General features: G+C 44.8%; 1 protein-coding gene across 2 annotated transcripts in view; it reads right to left on the reverse strand.

Moving 5' to 3' along the window:
• Window positions 1–12,809, reverse strand: part of LOC106571015 (sorting nexin-17) — a 65,895-nt gene that overhangs the window by 15,005 nt on the left and 38,081 nt on the right. For both annotated transcript variants that reach the window (XM_045695522.2, XM_045695520.2), the window contains 4 exons: window positions 11,850–11,960; window positions 10,845–10,935; window positions 4,639–4,726; window positions 988–1,057 (listed from right to left, as the gene is read on the reverse strand). In XM_045695522.2, the coding sequence (XP_045551478.1) occupies window positions 988–1,057; window positions 4,639–4,726; window positions 10,845–10,935; window positions 11,850–11,960 (360 nt within the window). The remainder of the gene's footprint in view (window positions 1–987; window positions 1,058–4,638; window positions 4,727–10,844; window positions 10,936–11,849; window positions 11,961–12,809) is intronic.

The following is a 12,809-nucleotide window of genomic DNA, read 5'->3' on the forward strand; positions in this document are numbered from 1 at the left end:
ATAGATAATTAAGATGTTTTATTTGCATAGTATGCTTATGTGAGATTCTTGTCATATGTGAATGTATCTGTTAAACCATGTGAATGGATGGCGTGATTAATGGGGAACCAATTACTTGTCTCCACAATGTCTGTGCGCAAGTCACTCCCTCCTTTGGCATTGGGGGAAGGTGTATGGCAGTGTCTGGAAACATTGTATGTCCTCTCTGATGTTGCACTTATCCTGGGATAGTGTATGACCTAGAGGCTCACTCCCCTCAGTGAGCTTGTCCAGGAGTGGAGTCAAGAGGGGGTTTACTTGAGATGGGAGTATCTAGAGTTGTCAATTGATTTATGCCATTGGATGAGCTAATGGTTCTGTTCTGTACCGTACCAGGGAGAGACTGTTCCAGTTTGGAGTTGGAGGACCAGACACTGGTCTGTACAATGAACACTGTTGATAAAGCAGTTGCTGTCTGCTATGTTTTATAGATATCTTTCATACAAATCTTAACCTTGTGACCCATTCTATGTGTCTGTGGTTCGTCATGTACGTTGAGAGGGGTGTATCTTGGCTATAAAAGATTTTTGTACTTTTGTGTAGTCACTTTTCAAATGGTTCATTAGAGATAGCACATCATTGAAAGTCAAAGTGCTTTTGCAAAAGCATCTTAATTATTAAAGATGTAGTTTTAAGTATAACTCTGACTGGTGTGTGAAGTTTGTAACTCTCCTCATTTGGTAATGCAGAAATTAGCCACCACAAGTAGTACAGAGGCTTTGTATGAGATCTTCAGTTTCTTGGCAATATCTCGCATGGAATAACCTTCCTTTCTCAGAACAAGAATAGTCTGACACTGTATTTCTGATCAATGTGATGTTATTTTAAAATGGACAATTTTTTTTGCTTTTCTTCTAAAACAAGGACATTTCTAAGTGACCCAAACTTTTGAACGGTAGTATGTGTGTGTGTGTATATATATATATATATAGTAGGTTCAGAACTCACCTGAGTGTATAGTAGGTTTAGTCCCACTCTGTTGTCCATTACATCAGTGTCATACGCCGTGTCCCAGTAACTACAGAGAGAGAGACAGAGAGAGAGACAGAGAGAGAGACAGAGAGAGAGACAGAGAGAGAGACAGAGAGAGAGACAGAGAGAGAGACAGAGAGAGAGACAGAGAGACCAGAAAGACAGAGAGAGAGACAGAGAGAGAGAGAGAGAGACAGAGAGACAGAGAGAGAGACAGAGAGAGAGACAGAGACAGAGAGACAGAGAGAGAGACAGAGACAGAGAGACAGAGAGAGAGACAGAGAGAGAGACAGAGAGAGAGACAGAGAGAGAGACAGAGAGAGAGACAGAGAGAGAGACAGAGAGAGAGACAGAGAGAGAGACAGAGAGACCAGAAAGACAGAGAGAGAGACAGAGAGAGAGACAGAGAGAGAGACAGAGAGAGAGACCAGAAAGACAGACAGAGTATTGGTTATCAGCACTCACAATGCTTGAATTTCAATGAACACAAACAATTTGGATAGCAGTCAAGAACGGATGTCCAATATACTGTTGTGGCTGCAGAAAAGAGAGTGTGTTCTTCTCACTACAGCCTGTAACGACCCTGCTACACTACAGACATCACGGCCGTGTGTTGTTCTCACTACAGACATCACGGCCGTGTGTTGTTCTCACTACAGACATCACGGCCGTGTGTTGTTCTCACTACAGACATCACGGCCGTGTGTTGTTCTCACTACAGCCTGTAACGACCCTGCTACACTACAGACATCACGGCCGTGTGTTGTTCTCACTACAGACATCACGGCCGTGTGTTGTTCTCACTACAGACATCACGGCCATGTGTTGTTCTCACTACAGCCTGTAACGACCCTGCTACAAACAGGCATTGCCATCAGCCACTGTGATTCTTTGAAATCAATGAAAGCTGCTATACTGCCTGTGTGGCGCTCACGTTGCGTCACGTCCAATGGCAGCACTGAATGTTTTGAACTCTGATACTTCAGTCTGCATTTCAATTAGAAATTCAAATCAGTTGGACCCCCCCCCCCCCCCATAAGAGCATTGTGTAATTTCCTGCAAAACATTTTAGAGCACCCTCGTCTGAGTGTACCAGAGCGCAGAATAACTGATGAATTTACTAACACTCAACACCCGCTGAATCTGGCCGATGTCAGTAAACGTTGACAAAAAAGCGTAATGAAATAGTTGCCAGCAGCACAGTTACCAACGCTCTGGATAACATGAAAAAAGCCTAACCAGCTCTGCTAGGGAGAGTAAAATGGGCAGAGTGAGGTGTTCTCTCATTATGTGTCTGGAAGTAGCTAGCCAACGTTAGCCATGTTAGCTTGGGTGCTCGACTGCTGTTAGGTCAGAACACTCAGATCAACCCTACTCCTCGGTCTGAACGCTCCAAGAGCGAAACGCTCTGAATTTCCAAACGAACAATCTGACAACGCTCTGAGATGATGAACGCCCAGAGCACTCCAGATTAAATTTTCGAACACAACCGTAGTATAAACCAGCCTTCTTCAGTTTTGAAATCTTTGGCTGTTTAGTACATGGCCTCACATGTGAATCCTTAAAGAGATGGGTGGGGCTAAGGCTTAAGAGGGTGTGAACAATGCTGAATGGGTGTAGACAAAGAAGAGCGCTCCAGTAGGTACCAAAACATTCACGGGCCATTTTCTAAAAAATGAGATTACAAGTTCATCAACATTCAAAGCAGAATTATTTTCCCGTTGTTCCTCAACTGTAGTGTATGATATACAATTTTCTAGCTCTGAGTCTCTACTTTTATCTAATGTAACATATGGCTAACTTACAGTTGAAGTCGGAAGTTTACATACACTTTGGTTGGAGTCATTAAAACTCGTTTTTCAGCCACTCCACAAATTTCTTGTTAACAAACTATAGTTTTTGCATGACACAAGTAATTTTTCCAACAATTGTTTACAGACAGATTATTTTACTTATAATTCACTGTATCACAATTCCAGTGGGTCAGAAGTTTACATACACTAAGTTGACTGTGCCTTTAAACAGCTTGGAAAATTCCAGAAAATGATGTCATGGCTTTAGAAGCTTCTGATAGGCTAATTGACATCATTTGAGTCAATTGGAGGTGTACCTGTGGATGTTTTTCAAGGCCTACCTTCAAACTCAGTGCCTCTTTGCTTGACATCATGGGGAAATCAAAAGAAATCAGCCAAGACCTCAGAAAAAAAAATTGTAGACCTGATTGTCTGATTGATACTTGGGAGCAATTTCCAAACGCCTGAAGGTACCGCGTTCATCTGTACAAACAATAGTACGCAAGTATAAACTCCATGGGACCACACAGCCATCATACCGCTCAGGAAGGAGACGCGTTCTGTCTCCTAGAGATGAACGTACTTTGGTGTGAAAAGTGCAAATCAATCCCAGAACAACAGCAAAGGACCTTGTGAAGATGCTGGAGGAAACAGGTACAAAGGTATATATATTTCCAGAGTAAAACGTGTCCTATATTAACATAACCGGAAAGGCCACTCAGCAAGGAAGAAGCCACTGCTCCAAAACCGGCATAAAAAAAGCCAGACTAAGGTTTGCAACTGCACATGGGGACAAAGATCGTACTTTTTGGAGAAAAGTCCTCTGGTCTGATGAAACAAATATAGAACTGTTTGGCCATAATAACCATCGTTATGTTTGGAGGAAAAAGGGGGAGGCTTGCAAGCCGAAGAACACCATCCCAACCGTGAAGCACAGGGGTGGCAGCATCATGTTCTGGGGATGCTTTGCTGCAGGAGGGACAGGTGCACTTCACAAAATAGATGGCATCATGAGGTAGGAAAATTACATGGATATATTGAAGCAACATCTCAAGACATCAGTCAGGAAGTTAAAGCTTGGTCGCAAATGGGTCTTCCAAATGTACAATGACCCCAAGCATACTTCCAAAGTTGTGGCAAAATGTCTTAAGGACAACAAAGTCAAGGTATTGGAGTGGCCATCACAAAGCCCTGACCTCAATCCTATAGAAAATTTGTGGGCAGAACTGAAAAAGCGTGTGCGAGCAAGGGGGCCTACAAACCTGACTCAGTTACACCAGCTCTGTCAGGTGGAATGGGCCAAAATTCACCCAACTTATTGTGGGAAGCTTGTGGAAGGCTACCTGAAACGTTTGACCTAAGTTAAACAATTTAAAGGAAATGCTAACAAATACTAATTGAGTGTATGTAAACTTCTGACCCACTGGGAATGTGATGAAAGAAATAAAATCTGAGATTAATCATTCTCTCTACTATTATTCTGACATTACACATTCTTAAAATAAAGAGTTGATCCTAACTGACCTAAGACAGGGAATTTTTACTAGGATTAAATGTCAGGAATTGTGAAAAACTGAGTTTATATGTATTTGGTTAAGGTGAATGTAAACTTCCGACTTCAACTGTATATAAAACAGGCCGACATAAACAATATATACACCAGGGGTAAATCGGAGCCAATTAACTCATTGAAGGAATCCAGAGTGGGGAAGCATCAGTCAAACAGAGTGGGGAAGCATCAGTCTAACAGAGTGGGGAAGCATCAGTCTAACAGAGTGGGGAAGCATCAGTCAAACAGCCAAAGATTGTTAACGTTTGTGTAGAGGTATCATACCTTTTACGAAGGGCGATGTGGAACTCCAAGCTCCGTAAACTGGTGACTGATACGTATGGCAGCTCAAAATCCTGCAGCTTCCTCACAACTAGAGAGAGAGAGAGAGAGAGAAGAGAGAGAGAGAGGAGGAGAGAGAAAGAGAGGAGAGAGAGAGGAAGAGAGGAGAGAGGAGAGAGAGAGAAAGAGAGGAGAGAAGGAGAGAGAGGGAGAGAGAGAGAGAGCGCGAGAGAGAAAGAGGAAGAGAGGAGGAGAGAGAGGAAGAAGGAGAGAGAAAGAGAGGAGAGGAGAGAGAGGAAGAGGAGAGAGAGAGAAAGAGGAAGAGAGAAGGAGAGGAAGAGAGAAGGAGAGAGAGGGAGAGAGAAGGAGAGAGAGGGAGAGAGAGGGAGAGAGAGGGAGAGAGCGTGAGAGAGAAAGAGGAAGAGAGGAGGAGAGAGAGAGGAAGAAGGAGAGAGAAAGAGAGGAGAGCGAGAGAAAGAGGAAGAGAGGACAAAAAAGAGAGAGGAGAGAAGAGGGAGAAGGAGAGAGTGAGTCAAAAGGAGGGCTGAGCAGTACAGCCTGATCTGATTTAGATAACAACAAAGATGAAAACAAACAGAGAGAGATGAGGACAGTCCATCTGGACAGAACCCAGTAGGGTCCAGTAACAGAGAGAGATGAGGACAGTCCATCTGGACAGAACCCAGCAGTGTCCAGTAACAGAGAGAGATGAGGACAGTCCATCTGGACAGAACCCAGCAGGGTCCAGTAACAGAGAGAGATGAGGACAGTCCACCTGGACAGAACCCAGCAGGGTCCAGTAACAGAGAGAGATGAGGACAGTCCACCTGGACAGAACCCAGCAGGGTCCAGTAACAGAGAGAGATGAGGACAGTCCATCTGGACAGAACCCAGTAGGGTCCAGTAACAGAGAGAGATGAGGACAGTCCATCTGGACAGAACCCAGCAGGGTCCAGTAACAGAGAGAGATGAGGACAGTCCACCTGGACAGAACCCAGCAGGGTCCAGTAACAGAGAGAGATGAGGACAGTCCATCTGGACAGAACCCAGCAGGGTCCAGTAACCATGTGTCTGTGTGAGTGTACTAACTGCAGCTGTTTCGTTGAGACTTACTCTCCAGGGGGAACAGGGAGATCACAGCAGCTGTCTGGAGAGAGTAGCATGCATCCTAAATGGGCACCCTATTCCCTACATAGTGGCCCATAGGGCTCTGGTCAAAAGTAGTGCAAAATATAGGGAAAACAGTGCCATTTGGGACACAGCCTGCTGTTGAGTTCTGTCCAGTTCCCTTTTAGCAATACCAGCTACATTTAGGACTGTGGCGGTCATTACATATTGTCAGCCGGTTAATGTCATGCAAAACAGACTGCCAGTCTCACGGTAATTGTTGGTTTGTAAATCTTGGAGAGTTCAGATCAGAACAGGACTATTGGTTTATATAGCTTGGAGAGTTCAGATCACAACTATTGGTTTATATAGCTTGGAGAGTTCAGAACAGGACTATTGGTTTATATAGCTTGGAGAGTTCAGATCAGAATAGGACTATTGGTTTATATAGCTTGGAGAGTTCAGATCAGAACAGGACTATTGGTTTATATAGCTTGGAGAGTTCAGATCAGAACAGGACTATTGGTTTATATAGCTTGGAGAGTTCAGATCAGAACAGGACTATTGGTTTATATAGCTTGGAGAGTTCAGAACAGGACTATTGGTTTATATAGCTTGGAGAGTTCAGATCAGAACAGGACTATTGGTTTATATAGCTTGGAGAGTTCAGATCAGAACAGGACTATTGGTTTATATAGCTTGGAGAGTTCAGAACAGGACTATTGGTTTATATAGCTTGGAGAGTTCAGATCAGAACAGGACTATTGGTTTATATAGCTTGGAGAGTTCAGAACAGGACTATTGGTTTATATAGCTTGGAGAGTTCAGAACAGGGCTATTGGTTTATATAGCTTGGAGAGTTCAGAACAGAACAGGACTATTGGTTTATATAGCTTGGAGAGTTCAGAACAGGGCTATTGGTTTATATAGCTTGGAGAGTTCAGAACAGGGCTATTGGTTTATATAGCTTGGAGAGTTCAGAACAGGACTATTGGTTTATATAGCTTGGAGAGATCAGAACAGGACTATTGGTTTATATAGCTTGGAGAGTTCAGAACAGGACTATTGGTTTATATAGCTTGGAGAGTTCAGAACAGGACTATTGGTTTATATAGCTTGGAGAGTTCAGAACAGGACTATTGGTTTATATAGCTTGGAGAGTTCAGAACAGGACTATTGGTTTATATAGCTTGGAGAGTTCAGAACAGGACTATTGGTTTATATAGCTTGGAGAGTTCAGAACAGAACAGTTCCTCTGGGAGCCTTGAAACGGACATGAAATAAATCTTTAGGGAAACGTGCCCATATTCAATAGTTCTACCCATTCCTTCATTCAGCAGAACCCTGCCAGCCCAGTTCGATTCCAACAGAAATAGGTGGATTCTATCGACAGAGGCAATCTTTCTTCTGTTGGTGTTGTTTGAGTGTGAGAGAAAGAGGGTTTAGCAGGAAGAAGAGGGAAAATAGGAAGGAGACAGGGCCCCACTGGACGGAGCCAACAGAGGAAGGAGGTTTGGCAGCTCTCTCACTAAATCTCACTCATTCAGTTATCAAGGTAATTAGGTTAAGTCCCAAATGGCACCCTATTCCCCTATGTAGTGCACTACTTTTAAAACAGGGCCCATAGGTGTGTATAGGGAATAGGGTGCCCCATTTGGGACACAGTCCAAGTGATTAGCTAATCTTTTGCACTGGTGCCACGTCAACTCCTCAATTCCTTTCCGAGTGGGAGATTTTAGGAACAAAATCAGCAAAAAACAAACTAACATGTCCATGCCTTCATTTGTAGGCCTTCATTGCCTTGCATAGTTCCCCGCATAGTTCCCCGCATAGTTCCTTTCCATTTAAGTGTGTTAGTCCCCTTACAGACGTTTTTTGTTTAGTAAAATTCCTGAAATGTGGCTATGTTGAATCTTGGCCCCTGACCACTTCCTGTTGCGTGGCGCGAGTTTGTTGTTACTGATTTCAGTGAGCACCGTTAACAAGTTGTAGCTAGCCCCCCTTTCCCCTCTCCCCTCTTTCTGTGTCCCAAATGTGTAATTTCCACTCCGACCTGTGAAAGGCAGAAATACGCCACAAAGCGTCTCGTCTGCCGTAAAGCTACAACAACAAGTTTATCTAGCTAACTTTAGCTCCTATGGGTAGCTAAGGGTTGAGTGCTGTGTTGTTGGGTTTCGTTGAATCAGGACAACATGGCAACGTGATCACTGCTATGAAGGTCTGGCAACATTTCACTTCAGGTAACGTCAATGTGTTACTTGTCTAGCTAATCTGCTAGCCAGCTATCATTCTGTTTTCCACTCAGTGTCTGGAAGGCTTAGCAAAAGATGTCTATTCTGTTAAAGGATGCCATCCAAAAAGCTAACTTTGTACAACAGGAAAATAAATCTGATTGTGGGTTGCTGTAACATCTCTAGCTAGCTAGCCAGTTGTTAACTAGCTAGCTCTCAACTCACTAGCTATTATTAGGCTAAACGTTAGGCTAGCTAGCTAGCTAGATATCTATTGAAATGCCAGCCCATAATCAGAAGCCTAACGTGTTTACTACTACTAAGTGTAAGTGACGTATCTGTTTTTATATATTGATGAGGACGAGTAACAGAGGACCACTTGGTTTTAGACAATTCATTAGCCTATCCATGGGTGCTCATGGACTATCGGCTGCCTCGGGAAAAACAACTCATATTCATCTCGGGGGTTTGCTAGAGACCGTCAACAACAGGAGACACTAGAGAGACCGTCAACAACAGCAGACACTAGAGAGACCGTCGTCAACAGGAGACACTAGAGAGACCGTCAACAACAGGAGACACTAGAGAGACCGTCAACAACAGGAGACACTAGAGAGACCGTCAACAACAGGAGACACTAGAGAGACCGTCAACAACAGGAGACACTAGAGAGACCGTCAACAACAGGAGACACTAGAGAGACCGTCAACAACAGGAGACACTAGAGAGACCGTCAACAACAGCAGACACTAGATAGACCGTCAACAACAGCAGACACTAGAGAGACCGTCAACAACAGCAGACACTAGAGAGACCGTCAACAACAGGAGACACTAGAGAGACCGTCAACAACAGGAGACACTAGAGAGACTGTCAACAACAGCAGACACTAGAGAGACCGTCAACAACAGCAGACACTAGAGAGACCGTCAACAACAGCAGACACTAGAGAGACCGTCAACAACAGCAGACACTAGAGAGACCGTCAACAACAGCAGACACTAGAGAGACTGTCAACAACAGGAGAGACCGTCAACAACAGCAGACACTAGAGAGACTGTCAACAACAGCAGACACTAGAGAGACCGTCAACAACAGGAGACACTAGAGAGACCGTCAACAACAGCAGACACTAGAGAGACTGTCAACAACAGGAGACACTAGAGAGACCGTCAACAACAGGAGAGACCGTCAACAACAGCAGACACTAGAGAGACTGTCAACAACAGGAGACACTAGAGAGACCGTCAACAACAGGAGAGACCGTCAACAACAGGAGACACTAGAGAGACCGTCAACAACAGGAGACACTAGAGAGACCGTCAACAACAGGAGACACTAGAGAGACCGTCAACAACAGGAGACACTAGAGAGACCGTCAACAACAGCAGACACTAGAGAGACCGTCAACAACAGGAGACACTAGAGAGACTTTCAACAACCGGAGAGACCGTCAACAACAGGAGAGACCGTCAACAACAGGACAGACCGTCAACAACAGGAGAGACCGTCAACAACAGGAGACACTGAAGAGACCGTCAACAACAGGAGACACTAGAGAGACCGTCAACAACAGGAGAGACCGTCAACAACAGGAGACACTAGAGAGACCGTCAACAACAGCAGACACTAGAGAGACCTTCAACAACAGGAGACACTAGAGAGACCGTCAACAACAGGAGACACTAGAGAGACCGTCAACAACAGGAGACACTAGAGAGACCGTCAACAACAGCAGACACTAGAGAGACCGTCAACAACAGGAGACACTAGAGAGACCGTCGACAACAGGAGACACTAGAGAGACCGTCGACAACAGGAGACACTAGAGAGACCGTCGACAACAGGAGACACTAGAGAGACCGTCGACAACAGGAGACACTAGAGAGACCGTCGACAACAGGAGACACTAGAGAGACCGTCGACAACAGGAGACACTAGAGAGACCGTCGACAACAGGAGACACTAGAGAGACCATCAACAACAGGAGACACTAGAGAGACCGTCAACAACAGGAGAGACCGTCAACAACAGGAGAGACCGTCAACAACAGGAGAGACCGTCAACAACAGGACAGACCGTCAACAACAGGAGAGACCGTCAACAACAGGAGACACTAGAGAGACCGTCAACAACAGGAGACACTAGAGAGACCGTCAACAACAGGAGACACTAGAGAGACCGTCAACAACAGGAGACACTAGAGAGACCGTCAACAACAGGAGACACTAGAGAGACCGTCAACAACAGGAGACACTAGAGAGACCGTCAACAACAGGAGACACTAGAGAGACCGTCAACAACAGGAGACACTAGAGAGACCGTCAACAACAGGAGACACTAGAGAGACCGTCAACAACAGGAGACACTAGAGAGACCGTCAACAACAGCAGACACTAGAGAGACCGTCAACAACAGCAGACACTAGAGAGACTGTCAACAACTGGAGACACTAGAGAGACCGTCAACAACAGGAGACACTAGAGAGACCGTCGACAACAGGAGACACTAGAGAGACCGTCGACAACAGGAGACACTAGAGAGACCGTCAACAACAGGAGACACTAGAGAGACCGTCAACAAACGATGTCAATTCAAGGACATCATGTGATGATTTTATAGGACCGATAGTTCAGGCTGATTGGCTAAGGAGCATTCAAGGTCATGATATATTGGTTCGGCCTCGTGTCTGTCAAAACAAGTCCCTCGAGCGGTCTGTCAAAACAAGTCCCTCGAGCGGTCTATCAAAACAATATCTGTCATATATGATAACCTCTCAGAAATTATCAATATATTTCATTCCCAACTGTCCTCGATATGGTTATGGGATGGTTAAGGGTTAAGGGCCGAAGGTTAAAAGTCAGTGCTTACACGTTAAGCCCCCGTCCACTCCTTCCCGAACCAGGAAGAGACTGAAGTAACCAGCAAGGTCATCTGGAAGGTCCAGCTTCGACGCAACAGCCTGCAAATCAGAAGACAGACAGATCATCTTCTGTCATCTTTTTCTGTGGTTGAATGAATCCACAACTCCTATTTCCTCTGACTCATAAAACAAACAAATATTTTATTCACTGACAGTTATACAGCCTTGAACCTATTGAAATATCCCAGAGAGAGAGAGAGAGAGGTCTATGGTCCTTCTGGTGGTAACAGTTTATGAAGAACACCAGACTAGTTTACAGTTGTAGTAGTTACAGGAACAAAGAGCAGCTGTTTGTGTGGCGTTACAACTTCTATCTTTCTATCTGATAGAATGTACTGCATTCACTTATGGGTCAACTAGTGTCAAGAATGGATGGATTCTCTGGTGCTGGCAAACATTCTCTGGTTCTCTGGTGCTGGCAAACATTCTCTGGTTCTGGCAAACATTCTCTGGTGCTGGCAAACATTCTCTGGTGCTGGCAAACATTCTCTGGTTCTCTGGTGCTGGCAAACATTCTCTGGTTCTCTGGTGCTGGAAAACATTCTCTGGTTCTCTGGTGCTGGAAAACATTCTCTGGTTCTCTGGTGCTGGAAAACATTCTCTGGTGCTGGCAAACATTCTCTGGTGCTGGAAAACATTCTCTGGTTCTCTGGTGCTGGAAAACATTCTCTGGTTCTCTGGTGCTGGAAAACATTCTCTGGTTCTGGCAAACATTCTCTGGTTCTCCGGTTCTGGCAAACATTCTCTGGTTCCATTTCATCCCTCTCCCTGCAGGTTTCCTAACACTGATATTCCTTGTAGGACACCAACTGAACATTAGTGTTGTGGATTTATAGATCAATTATTGTCACTCATAATTTCCACGATAATATGGTGATAATAAAACTGAACCGAAAATGAAGAGCGTTTTAAATCAGCATGTGTCCTGGCTGGCAAACACACATACAGCTTACCTCGAGGACGTCTTCTGTCTGGTCCGAGGTCAGGATGTTGACTGTGACCTTCTGCCTCTTAGACAGGTAGATCTCCAGAGGTACCTCTTCTGTTGGAATCTGCTGGGTCTCCTATAGGACAATGACAGGTTTACTGCTGGGCCTCCTATTGGACAATGACAGGTTTACTGCTGGGTGTCCTATTGGACAATGACAGGTTTACTGCTGGGTGTCCTATTGGACAATGACAGGTTTACTGCTGGGTCTCCTATTGGACAATGACAGGTTTACTACTGGGTCTCCTATTGGACAATGACAGGTTTACTACTGGGTCTCCTATTGGACAATGACAGGTTTACTACTGGGTCTCCTATTGGACAATGACAGGTTTACTGTTGGGCCTCCTATTGGACAATGACAGGTTTACTGTTGGGCCTCCTATTGGACAATGACAGGTTTACTGTTGGGCCTCCTATTGGACAATGACAGGTTTACTGTTGGGCCTCCTATTGGACAATGACAGGTTTACTACTGGGTCTCCTATTGGACAATGACTGGTTTACTACTGGGTCTCCTATTGGACAATGACAGGTTTACTGCTGGGTCTCCTATTGGACAATGACAGGTTACTGCTGGGTCTCCTATTGGACAATGACAGGTTTACTGTTGGGCCTCCTATTGGACAATGACAGGTTTACTGCTGGGTGTCCTATTGGACAATGACAGGTTTACTGCTGGGTCTCCTATTGGACAATGACAGGTTTACTGCTGGGTCTCCTATTGGACAATGACAGGTTTACTGCTGGGTCTCCTATAGGACAATGACAGGTTTACTGCTGGGTCTCCTATAGGACAATGACAGGTTTACTGCTGGGTCTCCTATTGGACAATGACAGGTATACTACTGGGTCTCCTATTGGACAATGACAGGTTTACTACTGGGTCTCCTATTGGACAATGACAGGTTTACTGTTGGGCCTC

The sequence above is a fragment of the Salmo salar genome, chromosome 15 (assembly GCF_965601325.2).
Source record: "Salmo salar chromosome 15, fSalSal1, whole genome shotgun sequence".
NCBI classification, from domain to species: domain Eukaryota; kingdom Metazoa; phylum Chordata; class Actinopteri; order Salmoniformes; family Salmonidae; genus Salmo; species Salmo salar.